At 41.5% G+C, this 27,999-nt stretch overlaps 1 protein-coding gene across 2 annotated transcripts; it reads right to left on the bottom strand.

The window, feature by feature from the left end:
* Position 1: 1 nt before the first annotated feature.
* LOC306928384 (multidrug and toxin extrusion protein 1-like) lies at positions 2-26,871 on the bottom strand. 2 transcript variants are annotated; one of them, XM_079508444.1, is made up of 18 exons: positions 26,694-26,871; positions 25,428-25,742; positions 25,080-25,181; positions 19,749-19,817; positions 19,447-19,595; positions 19,090-19,132; positions 18,608-18,652; positions 18,385-18,482; positions 17,366-17,463; positions 16,441-16,554; positions 15,410-15,477; positions 15,075-15,183; positions 14,246-14,321; positions 13,526-13,595; positions 13,031-13,160; positions 12,504-12,598; positions 10,456-10,554; positions 2-3,946 (listed from the first exon to the last, which is right to left on the bottom strand). In XM_079508444.1, the coding sequence occupies exons 2-18, from the start codon at positions 25,638-25,640 to the stop codon at positions 3,584-3,586; spliced, it is 1,941 nt and encodes a 646-aa protein (XP_079364570.1). In that variant the 5' UTR covers positions 25,641-25,742; positions 26,694-26,871; the 3' UTR covers positions 2-3,583. The 2 variants fall into 2 exon arrangements, with proteins under 2 accessions (XP_079364570.1, XP_079364569.1); XM_079508443.1 differs by having other exon boundaries at positions 25,428-25,669.
* Between the last annotated feature and the right edge of the window lie 1,128 nt (positions 26,872-27,999).

The following is a 27,999-nucleotide window of genomic DNA, read 5'->3' as shown; positions in this document are numbered from 1 at the left end:
AATTTGATGATAATGAAGGTGGCTGGCTGGCCTTAAAACATACAATATACACTTGCCAGGCTAATGCCAACCTACACAGCAAAATCCCTCTGTTAATTTAATTCTGAGAGTAATGGTCCATATTTACATGCTCAAAATGTAATTAATACTGAACATTTTGCTGTGTACGGTTATTACCCGTGAAAAAGTGTCCTCTTAATTCTGCATGTTGGTTGAATGAAGAAATTTCAAGCTGAGCACATAAATTATCTCTTCTGCTCTTAGGAACAGATAACTGGCCTGTCAGCTCATACTTCATAATCACAGCCTAACAGTACACTCAGCTAATGAGTTCTTTGTGTTAACAGCATAAAATTAGACCTTCTATTAATGCCTGAGGTCCATAATTTGGAAATGAGGTAATACCAAGCACAGCTTCCATTAAAACTGATTGTTGCTGATACAATAGATAAAACCTTGCCTGGTCTGTCTGAGACCCTTTGTTTGGTGGTACAGACAAACACAGACATCTGGTTGGTCTGATATCATTCGTGATTGCCATAAACATGATTCACAGTTTAACCATATGAACCTTAAACCCCCCCAGGCCCCCCACCCACACGCACGCACACACGCATGCACACACACGTACACACGTACACACGTACACACACACACACACACACACACACACACACACAGGAACCTCCCTGTGCTCAGTGTGGGATTTGTAATTATGTCCGAGCTGGTCCGCTTTGAAATTCACACACACATGGTAAGGTAAAACATGGACTTGTTACTTGCGCAAGCAGAGCGTGCAAGTAATGTTGTTTGTCCGGTGCTCCGATGCGTATGTCCGTGGCTGCGTATGACGTAATGAGTAATTTGTGCTTGATATGGCATTGGTTTCAGATTACATACATGTATACATAGGGGCATTACCTTTAATAATTAATGTATGTATATGTAATTTGTAAGTTGAAAAGTAGTATACTGTGGTTACTTGGATCGTTTTATGCGTATGCCGTGGCTGCGTATGACGTAAGGAGTTAGAGACACCTATTACTCAGACCATGATTTAGTATTGATATCACTATAATCCAAAATTAAGTCAAATTAAAGCAAGGTTATTGAAGGTTTAAAATAAATAATATTATACTATATATGTGATAACATATATTTTTTCAACTGATATAATTTTTTTTTCATCTGATATCCATGTTTTATGATGGGACTGTATTTATTTTTAGATAGAAGCTTTTACCATACTTCAAAATACTATTTTTTTTACCTCCAATACACTGACACCACAGCGCGTAATCAGCGCCTCAAACTGTGACTCCGCCCACCCCCGGGGGAAGTTGTGATTTGCTCTCGTTTACTGCAATGCAATTTGCGGCATTTTAAAAACAATATTGAGCAGAGTAGCGATTATCAAACGTATTTGCAATGCCATACGTTGAAAGATCCATTTGCCCGTGGACAAGGCACGCTACCTCCGCAAGTTAGATAGCATCGGCATAGATGTTTGTCCGTATGTGATTAAGGATTGGACCAAGTTGCATTGGCAGCCATAGAAAATTCTTACCCCAGGCTAAAACCGGATGTGACGTTTTTGGGCGTTCCTGTCTAGCGTGGTGTCGGTGTATGACTAGATACGTAGCACATAGCTAAACCTAATAATTCAATATTGAAACCAATATTTCACAGAGAGACTGAGATTTTAAAGTTTGTAGTGGTCGACAGCAGTGACGTAGAGTCTGTGGGGGCCGGGGGGCCAGGGCCCCCATGAGGAATTGGACCTGAATATATATTCGCCTCGGTTCGTCCCGTTAGTGCCGCATCAGGTCGCGCCCGTTCGCGCAATTCTCGTCTTGCATTGACTTTGTATGTAAACGCGCCGCTCTAACCATCAAAGTCTGGCACCTTAACACGTCTGTTTTCCTCACTGTCCGGGGCGGGGGGTGGTGGGGGGTGGACCGCGTTGCCTGTCCCACATGCAGATCAGGCATTGAAATGCTAATCTGGGTGCTTACCCTGCCAGGTAGGTAAGGGTATATGCATGCATACAGTACTGTACTCTGCTTCTTAGGCTACTTGTTCAATGAAACCACCACCAGCAAGAACACCCTGGCTGCCAGCCTGCCGTTGAAACCTTCCGCCGTCCCTGCGTCAAAACACAGAACCTGCCGAGGCGGACAGGACTATAGCCTGCAATCATGGCATTTAAACATCCTCTTCGGCACGGGCCCCCATGAGGATTATGAAAACTATTCGTCCCTGGTCGACAGTACTTGCGCGCTCTGCTTGCGCACTAGTAGGCCATTAATGGCCTACTCGACAGAGTGCAGTTCTAGTTTGAACTATGTCTATACTATACACAGTATTGAATTGTAGCTAAGCTTAGCTATAAGTATATAGGCCTACACTAATTGCCGAACCAATTACCATGTATGGCACCAAAATTGGCGCTGTGATTGGCTGGAAGGTGTGCCATTCTTCTGTGATTTGCTGAGCATCGCATAACGGGTGTGCCACAGGACCACACCGTTGTATATAAGTGCCAGATATTCCGTGCTCAAAAGTTCAGGACGGAATTGGTGCCGAAATGTGTAAGTAGGTTAATGTATCTATTAGCCTACTCAAGTAGGTTTTACTGACAGAGGAAGGACCGTACGGTAGAGGGTGAAATGTACTCACAATGCACTCAACCCCCACGTTTAGCAAAATAAAGAAAAAATATATATATTGTCATATCCCCAAATGGGTATGGACTTATTGGACTAGTACTAAGTAATAATTTGAAATGTTTTGGTAGGACACGATATATCTCAATTATCAAGAATGGGTGAGCTGTAGTGTGTCCAACACTGCGTACAGTACAGTATGTATTGGTCAAGGTTTTTCACTACCTCAGAAACTGGTCAAACATACAGTTGGGAATTTTATATTGGAATTATATTTTCACAAAATGTATTTTAGATGCTGTACATATTTTTGGACCTCAAAATGTATTTTCTCCCATGTATGAGTCCAAAATAGGCCAGCTTTGTATATTTTGAAACATAAGAAACCATGTAAACCATAAACTCTGTTCCTGCTAGACCCCCACCCTCCACTGTACCACCCCAACCACAGCAAGACAGTTTCATCAACTGTAAAAATGAAGATACATTGTGTTTTATGGCTTTCTGTTGGATGTGCTCAGTAATGCAGCTAGTACACACCTGCATGCTGACTCAATTCATCTATTTTCAGTCTCTCGAAGCTGCCATGGTGAATTGAGAACTGAATGCTGTATCCTTTGACACTGTACTGTATACTGGCTTTTTCCCACATGCAGTTCGTACTAGTAATAGAAGGGGGGAAAAAACTTTTCAGTTGTTGTTTTCACTGTAGAAATAAAATTAGAAAATTGTCACTAGATGTTTGCTGGGTCACAGGCCAATCAATTGCCACAAGCTTGCTCAGTTCGACTTCTCAGTTGAGTGAGAGTTAAATTAACCTTTTGTTTTGTTAAATGAAAGTTTTACAGTGTATGAAATGTGGCTAAAAGGCTCCGCTTGTGACCGTAGAACCATAAGACATATACATTCAATACTGCTTAGGGGTGTGTGGTCAGTTCCAGGTAAGCTGTTGGTGTGGAGTTATTTGCCCAGGCTGTGGTAAAGTTGCTCCTGCTCTGAGCAGAGACCTCTGGTGGGGGGAAGACAAAGTGCACAGTAATGCCTACAGCCAGGATGAGAACTGTGGTCAAGAGGGTGAGTCCTCGTCGGATGATCAGCTGAGTGCGAGAGAGCTTGGAGTTGGGTTTGATGCCAGGTGTGTTTTTACCACCCTCTGTTTCTCCCTGTGTCTCCATGAGGCCCTTGCTGCTGCCATCCATCTCAGGCCTTGGTTTCAGATCCCGATCCTGGGTGCTGACAGCGCTGTAGCCAGCAGGAAATCCATCACCCTCCAGCTGGGCCTTTAAGAGAAGGAAAAAGGTAGAGAATACAATACCACAACAAACAAAACCTTGTGTGATGTGTCGTAAAAAAGAATGATCGAAACGGAATGATATCTTGGGGTGCCAGAATTTACTTCCTGGTGTGTTGTTGGCCCAGTATGGACACTTTATGTTCTTTGATTGATTGATTGATTTGATTGTTTTTAACACCTTCCCAACTGCTGTGGGAGTCAAGCAGCTAGACCATACCTCAATCTAAGATTTGACCCAAAATAAATTGCATTAGTAATCGTTCAAGGTTTTTTATCCAAATAACATATTAAAAATCACACCTGTGTGAACTGAGTGGTGCAGTGACGTCACACACTAACCATAGCAACCATGCTCACCTGTACGTGGGGCCACGTACAGGTACACACATACATAGATACATAGATACAGACAAAGCTGGTTATTGGAGTGGTTTGCACCACTCAAAAATCACACAGAGTGAGAGAATACAATAAAATTAAAAATAAAAGAATCACACCCGTGTGAAGTGAGGGGCGCTAATATATTAAAGTCTAACTCATGTTGATTAGGTGATGTAATGGTGATTTAAAACAAACTGTGACAAAACAAACATTAAATTCCCTTTATTGTTAATGGCATTTAATGTTTGTGTTAGGGACAAGATGACGTAAATGTTCCCTTTATTGTCAATGGTGTTTTTAAAACAAATGTTGAACTAAAGACAAACATTAAACCTGTATATAGGAGGGGCTAGCGCCCCTCAAAAATTGAGAATTATATACATTTTGGATCATGGTAAATTCAGGGGTTGAAAGTTGGAGTACCATTAAAAACCTATAAGGCAAAAAAAAACATTTAAATTTAATTCTGCTTTAAGAAGCATGTAATGTGTCAAACTAGGGAGTTTTCATGATTCTGAATCCATTCCAAGCATTCGTTTTGCACAAAAAACACTCCTTGGGCTAAAAACGGCCATAGCCACTTGCCCAAATGTGCCCAAATGTGGTGAGGTCAGCACATTTGGGCACATTTGGGCAAGTGGCTATATAGTCCAGGCATTCTAGCTCATTTTGGACCTAAAAGCTAAAGTAATTGTAAAACAAGATTTCTTTTCACAGACCATTTCTATGAGGTCTCCGGAACAACATACTAAAAGTCCCAAGAAATCCCAGTTGGGGAAATATGTTTAATGACATCAATCCAAGATGTCCGCCAATAAGACTATTCTCAGAAACTGCATAGACAATTACCAATCTTGGAATAAATTCCTTACCAATAAGTAATTGAAACAGATTTTTTTTCACAGACCATTTCTATGAAGTCTCCAGAACAACATATCAAAAGTCCCAAGAAATCGTAGTTACAGAAATAGGTTAAATTGGCATCAATCCAAAATAGCCGCCAACTGGGACTATTATGAGAAAAATGGCCAATCTTGGAATAAATTCCTGACCAAGAGTTAATTGTAACAGATTTGTTTTCTTCACAGACCATTTCTTTTAAGTCTCCAGAACAACATACTAAAAGTTCCAAGAAATCCTAGTTGCGGAAATATGTTTAATTGGCATCAATCCAAGATGTCAATAAGATATTCTCAGAAAAATGCATGGCCAATTACCAATATTGGAATAAATTCCTTACCAATAAGTAATTTAAACAGTTTTATTCACAGACCATTTCTATGAATTCTCCAGAACAACATATTAAAAGTCCCAAGAAGTCGTAGTTGTAGAAATTTGTTAAATTGGCATCAATCCAAAATAGCCGCCAACTGGGACTATTATGAGAAAAATGGCCAATCTTGGAATAAATTCCTGACCAAGAGTTAATTGTAACAGATTTAACTGGGACTATCAGGAAAAAATGCCATATAAATTCCTGACCAAGAGGTCATAATTTCCTTCTTCACAGACCATTTCTATGAAGTCATCAGAACACCATACTAAAAGTCATAGGAAATCCTAGCTGTGGAAATATGTTTAATTGGCGTCAATCCATGCAGGATGTCTGCCAATTAGTGGCTCAGCAGCAGTGGCTCAGAGGTAGTGTATTTTAGCCATTTTGAACCAATATAACTGAAGGCTGTTATTATCATGTTCTATCTAGACTATAGAACACGCTGCCATCAGTAGACCTATACACGATCATAATTTTGTTTAGAACTTTGTTCGTTATAAGCTAAAAAGCCAAATGGGCATTACATTTATAACTAACATTAATGTTAGATTCATGTTAGATTAATAATCGTTATCATTTTTCCAGAAATCCAAACAATTTAGTTGCCACTCACCTTTGAACTACTTTCCAAAACTGAAACTAAATAAGAATAGTTACAATATAGTAAAAATAATAATATTAATAATACTCAGTTTCATCGACTTCAAAGGCATTTGACTCGATCTACAGAGGCACAATGGTGAAGATCCTTAAGGCCCACTCCGGGCGACCATATGCAGGAACAAGGGCCAAGCTGGTGACCCCAGATGACAACAGCGAGGAGTTTGACATCCTGGCTAGGTTAATGCAAGGGAACAAACAACCTAGCCCCCTTCCTCTTCATCATAGTCCTGTATTATGCACCCAGGAAGGCCATCAGTGGACGAGAGCAGGATCTTGGCTTTACTCTAACACCAAGGAGGTCGAGACGACATACCAAAGTAGTCCTGACAGACTGTTGTTGTCCGCACAGACTAGACTATGCGGACAACATCAGCCTGCTCTCCGACAACGTGGAACAAGCACACCTTTTTTCCAACAGTACTCCTACAGATGTTGTCCGAAAAACATGCAAATGACATCAAAAACAGCCGATCTACGAGGTCATGCTGCAAAACTGTATGCACCAAAAACAGCCGATCTACAAGATCACGCTGCTACACGCGGTTATCACCTATAACATCTCACCGGAACATCCACCTCTGACAACAGGAGGCACTGTGCTGAAGGAAGTCAAGGACTTCAAGTTTCTGGGCTCATGGGTCAACTGAACGGAGCAAGATCTGAAAGTGAGGGAGGCACTTGCATGGAGGTCCTTGAACGGCCCAATGGGCGAGTAGTAACGCAGCACCGTATAGCCTACAGTTGTCCGCCCCACATGGAAGCGTGTCCACGTGCGCTAGCCAGGAGCTAGGCTCGACTGACTGGGGGACCTCCACCCCAGGGAGACTGACAGAGCTGCCGACTACTAGGTTAAGGTCTGTGCCGCCTGCGGGAACATACTTGTAGAGGTTACCCATACACACCGCTGCACCAATGTAGCCACGGCCGGGGCGGGAGACGAACCCGGGTTCCCCATTCCACAGGCACATACGTTACCAGTCATGGACGAATGAGCCATGGCCCAATGGGCAGCTTGAATTCTTGTAGGACTCTGACTAATACATTTGTAATATAGTTCGTCAACCAACAATTGGTATGCTGAAAAAAACATTGCACAAATTCCTATGAGCTGGGGGCTCTAAATGTATCTAATCAAACTGCAACCCATTTTGTATTAACCACTCTGTCCCAAAATAAATCACTTAAAATCATTCAAATGTATGCCATTTTATAATAAAGTGGTGGCTATTTTAGATTGATGCCAATTAAATGATGTGTGGTGAAACAAATCCTGTTACAATTACCTTTTGGCCAGGAATTTATTCTAATATTGGCAATTTTTCTTATAATAGTCTCAATTGGTGGACATCTTGGATTGATGCCAAATTAACGTAAGGATTTCTTATGACTTTTAGTATGGTGTTCTGGAGACTTCATAGAAATGGTCTGTGCAGACGAAAAATCTGTTACAATTACCTCTTGGTCAGGAATATATTCAAAGATTGGCCATTTTTCTGATAATAATCCCAATTGGCGGCCATTTTGGATTAATGCAATTAAACATATTTCCGCAACCGGGATTTCTTGGGACTTTTAGTATGTTGTTCTAGACACCTCTCAGAAATGATGTGTGGTGTAAAAAATCCTGTTACAATTACCTCTTGGTCAGGAATGTATTCTAAGATTGGCAATATTTCTGATAATGGTATTATTGGCAGACATCGTGGATTGATGCCAATTAAACATATTTCTGCAACTAGGATTTCTTAGGATTTTTAGTATGGTGTTCTGGAGACTTCATAGAAATGGTCTGTGCAGAAAAAAATCTGTTACAATTACCTGATGGTCAAAAATGTGTTCCAAGATTGGCCAAATAAGCCCAATTGGCGGCCATTTTGGATTAATGCAATTAAACATATTTCCCCAACTGGGATTTCTTGGGACTTTTAGTATGTTGTTCTGGAGACCTCATAGAAATGGTCTGTGAAGAAAAATCTTTTGTTACAATTACTTTCTCGTGAAATGCTATTTTGCCTGGACTAATAGCCTAATTTAGTTGGTTGGTTAGTTAGTTAGTTAGTTAGTTAGTTAGTTAGTTAGTTAGTTACTTAGTTAGTTAGTTAGTTTCATGTATTGTCCATGTGTGGAAATTTGTCTTTGGTCTCAAACAACAGTAAAAACAAACAGCAACAACAACAGCAACAACACTTACACAATTATTTTCATGGCAAAGATGCAGGACAACAGTGGCAAATACATTAAAAACAAATCTAGCGAGACATGGTATCATTTAGTGCCTTAATGGCATTAGGAATGAAGGATTTTTTAAAGATGTTACGGTTAGCTTTTGGTACTTCCGTCTACCAGGGGCAAGTAGTTTGAACTCCCTGCAGAATGGATGAGAGTTGTCATTTGCTATCTTGACAGCTTTATTTCGAGGTACTTCCTTGCATACAACTTAATTGTTTCTGTCTCTTCCCAATGATTTTTGGTTCACTATTCGCTGCAGTTTACTTCTTCCTTTTACATTAAGATTGCCATACCACATTGCCATGTTAAAAGTCAAGATTCCCTCTATCAGGTTCTTAAGTTTAAAAAATCTGGTCAGTATTTTCACTGAAATTGAGTTTGCTATCAATAGCCCAATGAGTGTTTTTGAGCTTAGATTGACTGGCCTATAACTGGATGACAAACTGTCCGGCTCGAAGGACCAGTTTGTAGCCAAGGCTCTCTCAGTAAGAGCCTGGTCACGTGGTATTGGAGGTAGGAGGAAGCTATCTATGCTGGTCTGCCTATGGAAATGTAGGTAGATTATCTCTGGAGGCCGAGGTTGTCTAACCTTGAGCCCTGGGATTGAGAACTTCTTATGCTTGATGCTACAAGCTGTTGACGCTATGTGTCTGGAATTACTCCCTCTTACTCTCTGATTCTCAATCTCCAGGGTAGGCCTGATACTTGGTGTGACATCACTGCTGTGGCGTCACGCTGCTATCCATTGTCCTGGCAACAAGCCCAATGAGTGTTTTTGAGCTTAGATTGACTAGCCTATAACTGGATGACAAACTGTCTCTCCAACAGTGGGACTCGGTTTGCTCACCGCATACATGCTGAGAAGCAATTCAAGTGCGCCCTGCAGAGGGCTGCCTTCGCTGTCACCATTACGTCAACTGCCTGCTCTTCAACAACTTTAACTACAACTCTGCATGATGTCACCTCCACCTTCATGTGTTCTCTGATGCCTCTTCTAAAGTCATGTTAAAGCATGTGTAGCCCCCAGCTAAGACCCAGCCCACAATAGCCCTGCCAATCGGGCTCAGCCCAATTGGCATGATTGGTTGTGCGTCGGTCTGGCAAGTGGGAGACTGGGGTTCAATCCCAGCTACCTGTGTGTCATTACACATGGTAAAGTCATGCTGTCTCTATCCACGAAGAGGATGACATGGGGATGATGCATTCACAGATGCCTATTTGCTCTGAACCCCAGTGACAGCAAGACCCTTTCATCTAACAGATTTCAAATCTTGATCACGTTTCTACATATGTAAGTGCTAATTAACTCTTAATTGTACAAAGTTAACCATATTATAGTAAACTTGACTGGGGTCGGTTCTGTACTTGGTCTGCTCCTCTTCTTTCCCTCTTGTCTATATACTGTACCTTTGACTTTGACTTTAACCAGACAGTGGCCTTGTGGTTAGAGTGTCCGCCCTGAAACTGGGAGGTCGGGGGTTTGATCCCCGGCCAGGTCATACCAAAGACTGTAAAAATGGGACCCAATGCCTCCCTGCTTGGCACTCAGCATCAAAGGGTTGGATTGGGGGGTCAAATGATTCCCGAGCGCGGCACGGCTGCAGCTCACGGCTCCTTGGCTGCGGCTCACTGCTCCAAGAGATGGGTCAAATGCGGTGAACAAATTTCACTGCGGTAACGTATGACTTTACCGCAAATCGTATGACTTTGACTTTGACCCCTTTATTGATATTAAACATTATGTAAAAATACATACATTGTCACACCATTATAAGAAGGATAATGGTGTGACCAAATATCTTCCTCAAATCTCAAGCCGAAAATAGCTTGTAGATCAGCATTTTTCTGCAAATGCCCCCCACCTACCACAACCACCAGAATACGGATGCCTGGGTTCAATTGGTTAAGTGACACAGATCAGTATTGTTAAAAATAATAACACTTACTGTATTAGGACAGTCAGACACATCAGGGATTGTTGTCACCAGCTGAATAACAGGACAGTTTGATGTGACAATCTTTGTCTGGCCACCTCGCACTTGTGCCTGCAAAAGCACATGAGAGCCAGTCCCAGAAGGAAACACACAAATCAAATAATGTATATAAAAATGGGGTCCCATCAAAGGGCAAACTTCTAGCACATTATTAACTAGAAAAAGTGCCCTTCTGGGCACAGGTCTCCACCAGGAGGATGTTTTGTGTGTGTGTGTGTGTGTGTGTGTGTGTGTGTGTGTGTGTGTGTGTGTGTGTGTGTGTGTGTGTGTGTGTGTGTGTGTGTGTGTGTGTGTGTGTGTGTGTGTGTGTGTGTGACGCGGCTTGGCCTGTTGTAGCGCCACCATGAGGCTGATTTGAAAACTGTCAAGTGGCATTTCTTCCTCAGCCTAGTGGGAATATGCATGCACAGTTTCACCGCAATCGGATGCTGCGTTGAGTAATTGTGGCAATTTGTACAAAACGGGTACAAAGCGGGCTACTCCTGAAAGGTTTAGAAGCCAATCGTAGTCAATGAAGGTGGATTATGAGAAATCAAACAAACGCGTCTTGATCACATGACTATGGAGAGCATGTGTACCGATTTGCGTGAAATTTGGATAAAATCTGAAGGTGTAATATTAGAAAATGGGTTTTACATATGTCGGCCTCCTGGTGGCGCTATAAAGAGCAGATGTGAAAAATTCCAGGCAAAGGTTTTTCCTTGGCCTCTAGGGAGTTGGCATACAAAGTTATCCACAGATCCGTGCAGTTAGAGGTAAAAACACTTTTCGGCGAGTTATAGCGCCACCATGAGGCTGAGTTGAAAATGTTCACGTGGCATTTCTTCCTCGACCTAGTGGGAATGTGCGTGCACAATTTCACGGAAATCACACGATGGGTCCATGATTTGCAGCATTTTGTTTGAAACTGAGCACTCCTGCAAACTTTGAAAGCCAATCTTAGCCAATCTGGATGGAGTCTGAGAAATCTGAAAGACCCGTTTCGTTGAATGGCTCTAGAGAGAATGTGTACCAATTTGCGTGATGTTTGGACAAAATCTGTAGGTGTACCGTCCAAAAACTTGTTTTGCACAAAGCGGCCTCCTGGTGGCGCTATAACAGGCCGTTCTGGAAATTCTGGGGCAGAGGTTCATCGTTGGCATCCAGGGAGTGTGTGTGCAAAATTTGACATCGACCAGGTTAACGGTGCCGGAGATTAGCTGTTCACAGACGGACGGACACACGGACGGACACACGGACACACGGACGGACGGACGGAGTGCAAAACATACTCTCTCCCCATGCCTTCGGCCTGGTGGAGACAAAAATGTAAAAACAATAAAACGCCAAAGATGCCGACCGGTTTCGACAACACCGTGTCTTCCTTAGGGCATGGCTATAAAACTGAGTTTGTCTTTAGCATTATTACAGGTAAGTAAGTAGCCCTGAGCCATGTGTGACCGGCCTTTTGGTTAGAGTGTCCGCCCTGAGATTGGGGTTCAATCCCCTGGTCGTGTCATAGCAAAGACTATAACAATGGGACATAATGCCTCCCTGCTTGGCACTCAGCATCAAGGGTTCCATTGGATTGGGGTTGCTGTGAGATGTCCAGGGGGTGTACTTGCAATAAGATATTGGTGAGAATATAACTTCCATCCTTTATTCTTAAGTGTCCCAGGAATCAAAGCATGGCTTCTTGTCAGGTTGTGATTTTTGAATGTGGTACAAGGGATGATTATTTCCTAATTAAGCTACGAATCTTTGCTTGTGACAGACTGTATGATTTTCAGATTATTGGTAGATGTTGTAAGCTTGAGTGTTTGGTGTCATCTGGTTTTCAAAAAGAGAAATCTTGACATTCATAGTTTATTCAACTTGTTTCCCAGTTCAGATGAGAAAGAAGTCAGATTATCCTCTTTCCTCCAGTAGGCTACATAAAAATGTGTTTATTATTGGCAAATGAAAATGCTAAGGCAGGTTTTATCATATTGAGGTTTTATAGGATTCAGGGGACATCCTACCTCCGCTGTGACTTTCTTCCAGTTCAGTTTAAAGATGACGAGAAGGAAGAAAGTGGTCTGAAATATGACACAAATAAAGAGACCCACCCAAAAGCCTGACACAGGGAGAGCAGAGCACACACGCACGCACACACACGCACGCACGCACGCACGCACGCACGCACGCACGCACGCGCGCGCGCGCGCGCGCACACACACACACACACACACACACACACACACACACACACACACACACACACACACACAGGAAAATATCAAAATGAGTAGCTTATTCACAACAGCAGTAGTGAAACAAAGGGAGACATATTACTGTGTGTGTGTGTGTGTGTGTGTGTGTGTGTGTGTGTGTGTGTGTGTGTGTGTGTGTGTGTGTGTGTGTGTGTGTGTGTGTGTGTGTGTGTGTGTGTGTGTGTGTGTATTTCTGTGCAAGTGTAAATGGAAATACTGGTAATTCTTTTTGACAATCTTTATACATGGCATGTGTACATTTATAATAATCTACTACACAGTAAGCAAAGCATTACCTAATATTCTGAGGTTGGCAGCAAACATCAGTGCTATTCCTATTGGCAACCCTATAATGTAGTAGGCCAAGTTGGACAATGCAGCAATTTTCTGCATTCCAGCACCCACCATGATCCCAGAGCAAACACACTGAAGATACACAGAAATAAATAAGAGAAGCACAAACCCAACAAAGTGATCGAGAAAACTCCTTCCTTTCACGGCTTGATTTGATATTTTACTTAATATGACTTCATTACTTTTTTCATTGCCAAATGTTCCCTTTTTTCTCCCAGTTTTAGACATAGGCCTACTACACACTTGTGTTGCCTTGTCACTATACTGACCCCTACTGGTTGGTCTTTGGACTGGTTGATCCTAGGGATGAAATTTGATATACACATCGCCAGTGTCTCACGACTCTCACCAGTCCAGGAGGCTGTAGCAGCGTGTGCTGACATATATATTTAGCGAAAATATCACAAAACCATTTTTCTGAAGTCCTCAAAACTTACCAATAGTGCATCAAAGAACTGTAAGAAAGTGTAAAGTGTGAGGTTTTCTGAAACGATCGCCACAATGTTTCTGCAGATGTAGAAAGGAGACATTGTAATTATTTTCATGTATTATATGTATTGTGGTCATTATTATTATTATTATTATTATTATTATTATTATTATTATTATTATTATTATTATTATTATTATTATTATTATTATGTGTGTTAAGTCCCTCTTGAGTGTTTTCAGTGCCCTGTGGTGATTGGAGGGTGCACTGAACCCTGTTTTTGTAGCTAGCATTTCATCCCCGTTTTCTGAGTCTGTAGGCTGTGTGCTAAGCCTTGTGCTTAAGTTAACTTTAATACTGAGTGTTTAAAGTAAAGACAATCGAAGCTTGGGTAAGGGTGTGCTGCCATTTTATTTAATCCTTTTTGAATATGTTTAGTTAGGGTGTGTAGACTGTTTTTGTTTTGCTTGCTGTAGTTTAGTTTTATTCCTTTTCAGGTAGGGTGGAATTTTGTTTGTTTTGGCCTTGGCCACCCTGAAGTTATAGTCTTTCCCCATTTACTTTTATTGACATTGAAATTCAGTTTCTGTAACCTCAACTTGTCGGTAATAATAAATGTACACTTTTTTTTTGTTACTCCATATGGTAAGGTAACAAGTATATGAACATAAAAAATAACATGTTTCTGTGTATTTCATGAACAGATTATAAATAAAGCATTACTCACTCATCTGAGGTAAATATGTAGCCAATCACAGACTTGGAGGCAGCAATAACAACACCTAGAAACACAGCAAGGATGCCTAGGAAAAAAAACATAAAAAGTGTTTGTGTGTGTGCGTGTGTGTGTGTGTGTGTGTGTGTGTGTGTGTGTGTGTGTGTGTGTGTGTGTGTGTGTGTGTGTGTGGACAAATTCAGAAACGGGTCTCACGGTCGCAGCACACGTATTTCCTGTAGGCGGAGACGGCATATCTGCGGTGTAAACTCGCAGGTCTTCTACTACATTGAATGGTAGAGTGACTGATGTTAGTCTGCTCAAACGTTACTCTTTTACCTGCTTTTTACTAACACTAACTTTACAAAGATGCCCAGAACATCGGGATGAACTGTTGTATGAACACAAGGCTGCTGTACTTTATACGCAGCCTTGTGTTCATACAACAGAAAGATTGGGTATTGGGTAAGACTGATGTTATGTATCTTTCAGGACCTTTCACTGCTTCGTCTCAACCTTTACTCTATGGCTCTGGTCTCAGCCACCGCGGTGTATTTTTGACATTCCGTTTCTCTTCAAAGTTGAATGTTGCCACTACTGTTGGAGCAGCCATAAACTACACAGGTTCGATCATCCCGATGTTCTGGGCATCTTTGTAAAGTTAGTGTAGGTAAAAGAGTAGCGTTTGAGCAGTCTAACATCAGTCACTCTACCATTCAATGTAGTAGTAGACCTGCAAGTCTACACCGCAGATAGGTCGTCTCCGCCTACAGGAAATACGTTTGCTGCGACTATGAGACCCGTTTCTGAATTTGTCTATGCGCGCCTCTGTTCCTCATACCTGACAAAGCCAGAGTCACTCTGCAGGTAACGATGGCCCTTTGAGTGTCACCAGCCCCGAGGGCATTTCCAACGCGCACGCAGGCAGCTGCATGGACACCTAGAGGGAACTGATACCGGAGGTCAGTTACTTTTAAAGGTGTTCTCCAATACCTTTGTATGTTTTTCTTTGTACAAGCTCACTCACAACTCATTATCAAATGGCCCCATGGGCCTAGATTTGGGCCAATGTTGCTGATTACACCCTCAAGGATCTCTGGGGGTTCCCGGACCCCACTTTGAGAACCACTGTGATAGAATGATAGGTGGTGGTTAGAATGAATGGACAAATCATACCACATATGTAATGGCTCCCAGTTCCATCAACACATGCTGGGCCGCAAGATCCACCTCTCCCAATATCCCTGTATTAGAGAGAATGTTCAGGGTTCAACAGTAATCACACTAAGTATTAATGCATATATTTTATATTTTTGCTGAGAAACTGTCACCTGTAAACTATACTGGTACGTACAAATCAAATATGTGTGAAACCAAAATACTCAAAGCAACTTGCAAGGCATTCATTTGGCCATTTAGAATTATTTAACATCACTAGTGAGAGCATGGGCCCTGACACACCAAGCTGACTTGTTTTGATTGATTGATTGATTGATTGATTGATTGATGAATTATTAACAGATTGGAGAATTACAGTACATTTCAAGCACAACTCGATACATTGGGACCAATGGTTTCGTTTTGGGTCTGATGGCATCTCTCATTTAAAGAAAAACAGCACAGACTACAGCTGACATTCAGCTCGTGGCTCTGCACCTGTGTGATAGGAAATAACTCCATAATGTGTTGCGTAATATGTGAATGAACATTATAGTAACAAATTAATTTAAAACCAATGCAATCCAGCCGGGTGATGGGGTTTCATCATTACTGACTAACTTTTTGTTTTGAATAGCAGCAATCAAAATACAAACTGTAATGCCAAGAAAATGGAACACTGGATTATGTTCCACAATGGATATGTAGTTTGTTACCATTTTTGGAGCAGAGAAGAGATAGGAGGCTAAGTTGTCACACAGTTAACTTGCTTTACTTTCACCCTCATCATGCTTAAAGATCAGGAAGCATGCAAAGAGCATACATTCTACTGTTATGAGTCGTCAAAACTAAAATCACTACAGTGAACTGTGATGCCCAAGATTAGCTGTTCACAGGCGGGCAGACAGACTCACCAGAGCAGAAACGCCATATAGAAGCCATTAACACTTGACACAATTTCTTATAATTGCCTTACAACAATATAATAAAAAAATTAAAAAAAGATTTTTAAAGTGAGGACTCAGAAATGAGAACTCAGAAATACTGACCCGCAAGGAAACCGCCCACCTCCCAGATCCACCATTCAAAGCATATCATGAGAGTGCTGGGAATGGCTAATTGCATATAGGAGCCCCAGTCCTGAAGGCATTCACTGGACCAGCCTAGATGGAGAGCCAAAGAATCACACACAATAGAAGACAGAGATTATTGTGATTTTTTTTTTTTTTTTTTTTAATAGCTCATCTCTGTGTGTATTTGTGTGTGTGGCATGCATGACATTGGCCCGGTTTCCCAAAGGACACCTCTTACACCATGGTGTAAGAGGTATGGTGTTGCACATGCTCAGTTGCCCTCTAGGCCGCACATGAAGCCTGTGAACATAGACATTCCGTGCATAGATGTGCCACGCAATGGTACAATGGTAGGCTTCAGGCCTCAGGTCTACCATTCTGAAATTTAATGTAATAATATTTGGACTGCTGGACAGCTGACAGTAGGCTCTCTTCACTCTTAAAATTTTTTAATTTAATTTCTTTGATGCTGAAGTAGGCCTTAATATATATATAAGTTTTTATATTTAAATGAGATGAAGAAAGTCACCACTCGCACCACACATTTCTCTGCGAATGGTTTTAATACTGCCACATGTCGACAGGTGTGTGTAGGCTAAAGAGGCTTTAGGGAAACAGGTTTGTGTATTCATGCAGGTGGCCTTACGTGCGCAATGAGGACAGGTATGGCTGTGCTCTAGTCTAGGTTGTTTATTTCTATGTTGTTGTGTTTGACAGTGTTTCCCAAAAAAGGACATAGTGTTTGATTGGCTGCCATGCAGCCAATTAGGCCGCACACAGGCTTCATGTGCGGCCTAGAGGGCAACTGAGCATGTGCAACACCATACCTCTTACACCATGGTGTAAGAGGTGTCCTTTGGGAAACCGGGCCATTGACTATGCATGCTTTGTTATATCTCACCTGACCATGTCTGTTTATGAAGCTTCTTCCAACGGATGTAACCATAGAGAAGCAGACACATGGTGATCCAACTGAGGCTGTTAGCTATTGCAGATCCTCTGTAAGTACAAACACACACAGACAGACAGACAGACACACACACACACACACACACACACACACACACACACACACACACACACACACACACACACACACACACAGGCGTGCGCTTCACTTGCTGTAGAAGAGCCAATTAATTTGAAAATAATGAATAATCTATCTATAAATGCTATAAATGCTCTGTACATGTGTACATATGTCTGTAATCCACGCAATTTGAGAACCGTTTGCCCCACCGACTTCAAATTTGACACGCGCGCTCCACACCACCACAGGGAGTGCAATGCCCGGTGTCGAGTCCGTCAGATACACCGTTGTCCAGAACCAGCACAAAAGCCTCTGCCCAGGCTCTGGACCTGAACACCCCTATATCTCCATATATGGAGCTGGCCCATGATTCTGACATCTGCATAGCCTCCATATATGGGCATAAAAGGGACGTAAACCGGTACATAATAACTAGGTGAGGCATCCATTTCCAACTTGCATCGTTCCAAGTAGGCCAGTACCCAACGGGCACCTCTCTAGAGGCTCTGGACTGGGCCCCTGCTCAAGCTCTGAACAGGGCCCAAATTAGCCAATATCACCCCTAGATCTCCATATATGGAGCTGGCCTGTTCTGACATAGACTCCACATTTGGGCATGCCTGATAAAGAAATATACTGTATGGGCATAAAAGGGACACAGACATAATTACAATAGTCTAGGGAAACCACACTAATAACTGGGTGGGGCTGGGCATTCATTTCTAACTTGCATCGTTCCAACGGGCACCACTCTGGTATTGAATAATTTATGCCATTTTCAGTTATTTTGGTAGAGCGATACTTTGTTGCTGCTGAAGCGTAAATTAGCCTTATGTAAAGAGGAATACAGTGTGAGGAGGACAGGAAGAGCAAATCAAGGGCACACCTACATCACGCCCATCTTCAGAACGAGAATCAGAATGTAGTTGCAAGCCAAGTTGACGATGTTGGCTGCTGCTGCTGTGTACATCTGGGGCAAAATGATCCCCTGTCCGATAAAACAAAATAGAATTTACAGTCGGGCACAGGGGAGGTTATAGTCAGACCAAAGTCAATATTACTTAAAGAGGTTGTTTGTATTTCTCAACACAGCCCGTAGTAATGAACCCTTACTTGATTCTTAAGGTAGACAACCTGTAGTTCATACAGGGACATAGCCTGTAGGGGGGTATGGAATTGTAAGACAGCAGAACTCTCATGCACACTCATAGTCATTAACATGTAGATTTGAACCTTCATCTTCATCTGAGATCATTTGAAATTCCTGTAAAATATATTTTCCAGGAATATGTTCTCCCAAAGCATTTAAAAACAATCAGCATTTAACCAAACCAGTGAAATTTAACAAAGGAATACAGGATTATGTTACAACACAAACTCTGTAATCAAATAGGGCTATGAAAAGGCCTGTCCGACTAGGTGAGTCCTTTAAAAATGTCCACAGCTGAGGCCACAGTTCTTATATCTAATACTGTTCTGTACATAACACTGACTTGTATTATCATTAAAATTAAATGAAGCTAGTGTATACTTTGTAATATCAAAATGACACGTAGTCTACAGAACAGCAGAGAAGTTTAGTAAAATACACTCACTGGAACAGCAGGCAGAAATGCCATCACATACAGCTGGGCAATTCTAGAAAAGTACAAACCTTTTATCACTTCAGTACAAATAATGTGTATTTATTTCCGTAAATGTGTCTTTGTCCATTTCTATTCCGAAGGAACCATTATTATTACTTGCATGCAGTATGCAAGTACAGTACTGTAATGCATGCACATGACCCAAGCATGAGATAAGGTGTCCAATTAATAGATCATGGAAATGACATTATGTGGATGCATTTGTAGAAGAGTATCCTGCTGCCTGAAGACCAGAAGCGCCATCTCTCCGTTGACCAAGGGTCAATTTGGCAAAGTATTTATTGTCTCATCTGTGTGTGAACTTACCTGGCTACCTCGTCCTCCTGCTGCAGGAGGAGGAGCAGTCTGTGTGAGTTGATGAGCAGACCCCAGCAGGGCAGACAGAACAGCAGTAGTATCACCATGCTCTTCTGGAGGATCACTCCCACACGGTTCATGTTCTTACTGCCATAGGTCTAGTAGAAGAGCAAGCATACTGTAAGGTCTGGGCATCTAAATGAGTGGCTTTTTATCAGTTCAATACTAAACCCTGTCCATGGGTGGCACTATGATGCCATTATTAACTATTATTGTATTATTATAATAATAGCATACAGTACTGTGCTCACCTGAGAAATGAGTGTGTCACAAGCAACAGCGAGGCCAAAGCCTGTGGCTACTGTGGCCATGTTGATTGTCTATAGACAAAATGGAAAACAAAATGGAAAATTAGACAATAGATGGAAAATACAACCCATGTTTGGGAAGGTCCTGTCCATTGTTATGACAGCCCATTATTCCTGAAACGCCCGTTTTATACCCAAAGCATGAATCAGTTTTTTACAGTCTGTTCATCTGCCTGAAATTGGGATACGTGTGAACTGTCTCAGCTCGAGTTCATTGATAGTAAGGGCATTTTATCAGGTATTTGACCAATCTGGGAACTAAATCGTTACCAAGAAATGTCTTCACCAATGTGTTTCTAAAGGTGTCTAATAACATATACTAAAAGTTTGAAATTCAACTCCCGTGGGAAATTGAGTTATTAGCATAATATGTGACGAAACCCTTAACATCCTATATAAGGCAAAAAAGTCCAAATTTCATCAATCTTTAAGTAGCATGTGACATATGAAACTAGGGGGGTTTCATGATTCTGAATCCATTCCAAGCATTAGTTTTGCACAAGAAACACTCCTTGGGCTAAATTAGGCCATATCCACATCACGTTTGTGAGGCCGTTTTCCTCCCAAGGAGTGTTTTTGTGCAAAACTAATGCTTGGAATGGATTCAGAATCATGAAAACCCTATAGTTTCATATGTCACATGCTACTTAAAGAATGATGAAATTTGGACTTTTTTGCATTATATAGGATGTTAAGGGTATGGTCACATATTATGCTAATAACTCAATTTCCCACGGGAGTTGAATTTCAAACTTTTAGTACATGTTATTAGACACCTTTAGAAACACATTGGTGAAGAAATTTCTTGGTAACGATTTAGTTCCCAGATTTTCATAGATTTCTCTTACTATGAGTATAATGTCCTTTTGAGCTGCTCTCCGATAAACTTGCTGTACAGCATGTGTCCCTGGTTCCACCACGTTGGGCAAAACCTACACTGTTGAGTGCGTAAACGGAAGTGCTGGAATTTGGCGGAAGAGGGAAAATGACAACTTCCAGGGGAATTTCAAATGCTGGAAGCCCTGCTTCGGGCTAGGCACTCTCTGCCTTAGGTCGTGACCAGGCTTTTCTCTTTGCAGATGAGTAAGGCTGGGACTGAGGCTACGGCTCCACCTGTCTGGTCCCTCTCCTGCTCAGTAAAAACCTTAGTGTGTGTTCATACATTCACTCCAGTGTACAACTGTGTACGTAGAGTTAAATGAACACTGGGAATTGTATTGTATTCTGTCAGTCAGGCAACTTTGTTATTCGCAATCAACAAACCCCAGAGGCAAGAATCCATAATCACAAATACTATAAATGTGAATCTCTCGAACCGTTCTTATCTTCTTTTTGAACCATAGGGTTAAACACAGCGGGGAACACTTGCGTCACCAAGTTTGGAGCGACGCCCCTCTGCACTGTTATTGGTTAGCAAAATACAAGGTTCAGTCCCACTCCTAGATCAGATTTCCTGGCTCGTTCGCCAGGCTTTTTTTTCCTTTTATTTTCAAAACAAAACGCCTGCGGTCCCTGATGGCCTCGACTTGGCCATCACTGTTACATAACCGCTGTTATATTGTCTGTTGACAACATGGGACTCAACAGTGCACAAGCAACCACATGAAGTACTGTACTGTACTTTTGAGGTACTTTTACTTTACTGGTGTATTTCCAAATTTCAATATCATTACGAGGCAAATATTGTACTTTTTACTCCACTACAATTATTAGAAAACTTTAGTTACTAGTTACTTTGTAGATTTTAATAATTCATTATTACAAAACATACATTAACTACTTCAGTGTTGGCCATTTGAAAATAGCCGTTCTACAACGTGTCCTGATGTGAGCTTGTAGATCTGCTATTTTCAATGGGTTTTTATACATTATACATTCTGAATAATAGATAATAGAGTACTTTTACTTTTGGTACTTAAAGTATTATTTTGATGCCAATATTTTGGTACTTTTACTCAAGTAATACTGGGTTTTTACTTTTAGTATTTTCCTCATTGCAGTATTGATACTTTTGCTTAAGTAAAACAAATGTAGTACTTTTTCCACCAGTGCTGGTCAGTCAGACTGGACACTACATTCACCTCCCCTCTACTGCAACTCGTGGCTTCCTAAACTGCTCCACTCCAAGGACCCCAGATAGACATACAGTAGCCTCTGGCTGTGGTCTCCATATTGCAAAATGGCTATAATAACTTTCCCAAAATAAGGATTGAAAAATGGCTATAACTTGCCAAAAATAGGCATGTTGAAATGGGTTAAACTGGTACAAGAAAGAAAGAAAGAAAGAAAGAAAGAGAAAGAAAGAAAGAAAGAGAAAGAGAAAGAAAGAGAGAAATAAATTAGAAAGTAGCTCTTAAGGTACAGTATGAGCAGATCAACCAGCAGATTGTATTTCTGTTCTGGCAGGCAGAACCACCATAATGTAGGGAAATTAACTAAATGTATTCCTGTTCTGGTTTTGCGACGACAGGATGAGTCATCTTACTCTCTCCATCTGCGTATTCTAAAAGTGGCTTCACTTCATTTACTACATGATTATGTTGAAATTTCATTTCATGTTACCCATTTTAAGCTTTCACATCCAGGCATTGTTCTTTCAACCTAGGCATTGTTCTCTGAGCACTCTCTCCATCAGTTTAGCAAAATCTTGCTTTATTGCAAAGCCTGATTTGCTTCGTTGTACAACGATGTCACAGACCAAAAATAGCTGATAGCTCACAGTCACAATGTATCACGGTTGCAACCCTTTGTGAGCTTATAGATAGCTATTTTCTGTACACCCTGCATAGAGAAAACAAAGTTTTTACATGGAATAATGCATTTGTACTTCAGTGCTCTTCCTATCATTTTGAGACAGAGACTGTCTTCTTTGATTTCCTTATTCTTTAGGCTAATTCCCATCTGGGTCTCCTCTTGCCTGGCAGCACCATCTTCAACATGCTTCTCCCAATGTACCCCTTATCCCTCCTCTGCATATGTCTCCCAATGTACCCCTTATCCCTCCTCTGCATATGTCCCCCTCTGCAATGTACTCCTTATCCCTCCTCTGCATATGTCCAAACCATCTCATCCTCACCTCTTGTATTTCACAGAGACTGTGAGTCTGTGACTATAGCAGTATTTCCTGGGCCATGCACTTATCTATGCTATAATTCACAGAGACTGTGACTATAGCAGTATTTCCTGGGCCATGCACTTATCTATGCTATAATTCACAGAGACTGTGACTATAGCAGTATTTCCTGGGCCATGCACTTATCTATGCTATAATTCACAGAGACTGTGACTATAGCAGTATTTCCTGGGCCATGCACTTATCTATGCTATAATGTGACTATAGCAGTATTTCCTGGGCCACAGAGTCTGTGACTATAGCAGTATTTCCTGGGCCACAGAGTCTGTGACTATAGCAGTATTTCCTGGGCCACAGAGTCTGTGACTATAGCAGTATTTCCTGGGCCATAGACTGTGACTATAGCAGTATTTCCTGGGCCATGCAGAGACTGTGACTATAGCAGTATTTCCTGGGCCATGCACTTATCTATGCTATAATGTGACTATAGCAGTATTTCCTGGGCCATGCACTTATCTATGCTATAATGTGACTATAGCAGTATTTCCTGGGCCATGCACTTATCTATGCTATAATGTGACTATAGCAGTATTTCCTGGGCCATGCACTTATCTATGCTATAATTCACAGAATCTGACTGTGCCTCTTGTCACATGCAATTTGTCCCGGATGTAACTTGGAAATAGTCCAACTAAATGTTCTCGAACTCTGAGTGTGTGTCTCAACTGACCCCGAGCTGTGCGGAGACGAATGACAAATTTGGACGGATTAGTGGTTTCTGAGAACATAAAAAACACTAATATCTGTATCTGTCGGCCCTCAGATCAGGCAGACAGTGTGTGTTCGCGAGACTGTGTGCACCGAGCTTCCCTGATTGGCTAAACTGACGGATTGGCTGAGCGTCACCTTTGTGCCACTAAGCCAGTATAAATCCCTAATTGGCTAACTGTTTGGCAGAGTTTTGCATCACGTTTGCGCCGCATAGTCAATATAAATGTAACGACTGTATTGAAGAACCGGTATCAATTCATTTGGGGTTAAGTGTTATTTGTTTCATATCAAAGACCAACCTGGGTCTATTTTGCCCTCGGATGTCTAATGAGTGCTGTGCAGTGTGCACTGAATGCAGTGACAACGCTATAATTGAAGTGGACTGTACACACTGAGGTTATCATAGTCGACGAGAACCTCCCAGACCAGTCTAGACTTTTCCCCCTCAACATCACTGGCTTTACGTTTTGCACATCACTTTAATCCATGGTTAAACGCTAACGTGACATGGATGTGTTATCCATGTCACGTTAGCGTTTAACCACATTAACCATTAACCAATTTTGGGCGGGAACCCCTTTTGGTGTTTTAAACATTATGTTATAATTTAGCTATTGAAAAATAGCAGATCTACAAGCTCATAGCGCGTCACCGAGTGGCGCGCTATGAACTTGTAGGTCTGCTATTTTTGAAAAATCGTTAAAATGTGCCTCAAATCTTTCCGAAAATTGTCATGATTTAGAAAACTTTTTTTTTTAAATTTAAAGTAGTTATGTTAAGACTCTTGCCTGCAGAACCGTGACTTTATCCTAGTTGGCTTTGGACTGAAACCTGTAAGAGCAGCTCTTCCTTTATCTGCACTGCACTGTCCGCCCAACACATCATTAGGAACTCTACAGTGAGTCATTCAAATAAAAATAAATCAATTTTCACGAGATTATTTTCACCCTCCCGGATTTCATTATTGTTACAATTACATACACAAAGTGATTTATTAACCAAATTAATCCATCAAACATGGTCAGCAGCCCATAGCCTAATCTCACACTTTGTTTAGTCTAATCATCTATGACAGCTGCACGGGTCCATTTGGCTACAATTGGTTTCATTTGTAAACTCACATAGTTAAATGAACACTGAGGATTTTAATGTGGATTTGAATGTGTGTACGTCAGTCAAACCTTTGAATATGTTCTTCCTTGCATCTGAAAACTGTAGTATCAATTCAGAATACACTCACTCCCTGACCCCCACCACAGGAGAAACTCACAAATATCCTGATCCCTGTCCCCCTCTGCCCCACTCTGTCCCCATCTGTCCCTTCTCTATCCATATGATTTTACATGATGTACATTTACAGTAGTGAATATTTTATTATTATTAATCGTAGTAGAAATAGTGGTAGTAGTAATAGCAGTATTAAGTCATACCGATGAGGCCAGTGCATATCCAGCCAGTTCTGCGTTGCCTATATGACCACAGAATATGGTATTCACAAATGGCACTAGATAGTTGAGAATCCGAGATATCAGCTGTATGGAGACAGAAAGAGGGAGAGACAAACAAGACAGGGAAATTTAAATGATATGACCATGCACATCAGGAATAAAATATTGATCAGATAAATGTACTGTTTTGTCTAATGGGAGTAGAGGGCACATATACATGTTAAATCGTACAGTGCACAGACTGTCCAAACAGGGCAGCGTGGATGCAGCTGCAGACTAGGGGAGCATTAACAGCACCCCCTGCTGTGCTCCCAACTTTCCCCTACTCACCAGCGGGCCTGTAAGCCGCAGGACATGGTACAGTTCCTCCCTGTAGGCCAAAGGTAGCAGTCGCTGCAACCACGCACACCGGAACAGTTTGGAGCTGACGGCCGGCGTCTCGTCTCCCTCAACCCCGGCCACAGCACGGGCCCCCATGGAATCAGGAGCCCCGGCAACCGGCGGCCGGCTGGCAGCCGGATCTGGACCGGCCGGTTTCTCCATTCAGATGAAAGGAGAAAGCGAGACAGAGACTAGGGAGAGAGAGAGAGAAAAGGGGAGACAGAAGAAGGGAGAGAGGGAACAGGGGAAGAGAAGGAGGCTGCCCTGTTTGTCGACATGGGGACAGTGACAGTCGGTCTATGAAAGCACAACAGTAACTTATTTGAGGACAGGGCAAATAGTGCTGTAATTACGAAACCGAAATGAAAACTGTTCTATTTGTTCTGGAGGGATGATGGGACTTAAACCTGTTTTATGTCATCAAATGGGGGCGTAACAAACCCAGTATGACAATGGAGGGTCAGCTGGGGAGGGGATCATTTAAACCTAGCTGTATTAGGCTACTGTATACAGATGCATTTAATCAGGTATAGCTAGGTATGGCGCAATTAAACTATTAGCTTGGGATTCTCCATTGATGATGTCACTGGAAGACAGGTTTCTGTACTGCCCAAAGCAACCCTATGAGACACAGACCGAGTAGAAAGTTCTATTCTATTATCTTTCTGCCACTAGAGGGAAGCATAGCCATCTACAGAAAATGTTCCCTGCACCTGCTGGGTTTAATTCATGCTTTGATGCATGAAGAAAAAAATCTGAAAAAACGATGTTTCTATGTCAGTGGTGCTCAACCTTTTTCATGTCAAGGACCCCCAGAATTATCTGTATTTGGCCCTGGACCCCCATCTGAAAATATGTTGTTCCAGGGACCCCCCAGAAGCAAATATATGAGTTAAAAATGTTTGCTCTGAAAGAATATATTCAAAGATTTGTGCCACATTTTCACGATTTTTTAAAAATAGCAGAACTACAAGCTGAGTGCCACGCTATGAGCTTGTATCTGCTATTTTTCAATAGCTAAAGTATAACAATATACTTAAAATACCAAAAGGGGTTCCCGTCCTGAATGGGTTATGGATAATTTAGGCTTTTGACACACAGATTACTGATTAATGGCGTTCCCTGGTGTAAAAAAAAAAGAAGGTCCCAGGCCATTGAAGCCAAATATGTAGGCCTATTTTGGGAGCCCTTAAAATATTTGAGAAACACTCTTACCTATAGTATGGTTTCAAGCCAGCAGTGTCAGCTGTTTCAATAGACTACTGTACATGCACGTTGAGATTGATGATGCCAAGTTCAGAAATGATTAGCTGTGACACTGGGCAAAGTGCAGATGTAATCACGGTTGAATTCGGATGTGGTGGCGATGGTGGGCACAGGAAATGATGCCTGATCCCCCTGGAGATACTGTGGGCCTGCCGCCTGAGTACGAAGAAGAGCAATGATTAGTGGAACCCATTAGATAACCCCTCAACCCCCATTAAAGGTAGTGTAAGTGATTATCTTGAGTTACAATAAGTGTTAAAAAGCTCCATATTGTGATAGTACTCATTGCTATATAGTGTTTGTTGCAGTAACAGGAGGATCCATGTCTCCCCAGCTTTTAATTAAACAGTAAATGCATTTTCAGAAACTGAAACTGGGATACCAATTTTGTCCAATCAGGATAGAGAACGCAGTCAAAATACAGATTAAACAAGTGGAACTGTATGACACAAAGAAAGATGACACAAATAAATGAGCAGACACAATTGAAACTGGAACACTATATAAAAAATTAAGCTCATAAATAGCTACTCTCTCCTGATTGGCTGACATTTTGTCACCTAGCCTACCTGTTTATTAAAGAGCTGGAGAGACAGGGAGACCCCTGTTACTGAACAAACACTCTATGATTACTATCAGAATATAGTGATTTAACCTTTTAACAAAAATATTTTTGTTTTAACCAACAAATATTACTTACACTACCTTACACTTATGTCTGTAAGTGTAGTCCTGGGTTTCCAGAAAGTGGCATTAGCATAATATGAGTTGCTGTCAGGAGGAAACCTCCTAACTCCATTTTTGAGGTTATTGATTTTTTTTGTTGCATAAATCACAACCTTTGTCTGTGTGTTGTTTCGGAAATATTGAACCAATGGAAAGTAGTAAAAAGTGCTTTGGACAAAACCACTTAACTCCATTGGATCGTCAAACTGTCTAAAGCAACTAACTCCACCACCTCTCCCCCTCTCATGGAAGTCATTAACAATATAAGTCACAACACAAACTTTGATGAGGCAGTATTGCTTTGTTTTCAAAATATTAATTTCCTGAAAAAAAGAGTTTGCTTGTTTCCTCGCGACAGCAGAGATATTTCCTGTTCTGGTTCATTTCCCATAAGTCTGTTTGATTCTCTATGGTTTGATTGTCTCAGGAGCAGATTTGAACCGGAAACACATATCAAGGTGTCATATGGGTTTCCGGTTCAAACCTATTTATATCCCACCTTGGCTCAGCCTGTGTCTTGGTATCTATT

This window comes from Electrona antarctica (assembly GCF_951216825.1).
Source record: "Electrona antarctica genome assembly, chromosome: 8".
Taxonomy (NCBI): Eukaryota; Metazoa; Chordata; class Actinopteri; order Myctophiformes; family Myctophidae; genus Electrona; species Electrona antarctica.
The sequence above is the reverse complement of the archived record's forward strand: the minus strand, read 5'-3'. Positions and strand labels throughout refer to the sequence as shown.

What these genes read in the sequence shown, in the direction of transcription:
- LOC306928384 (XM_079508444.1), bottom strand. Translation starts at nt 25,640, where the DNA reads ATGGAGAAACCGGCCGGTCCAGATCCGGCTGCCAGCCGGCCGCCGGTT. An exon ending in TGCGGCTTACAGGCCCGCTG is followed by an intron (nt 25,182 to 25,427) that starts GTGAGTAGGGGA and finishes GTCTCCATACAG; the next exon opens with CTGATATCTCGGATTCTCAA. An exon ending in TGCCAACCTCAGAATATTAG is followed by an intron (nt 12,599 to 13,030) that starts GTAATGCTTTGC and finishes TCCCTGTGTCAG; the next exon opens with GCTTTTGGGTGGGTCTCTTT.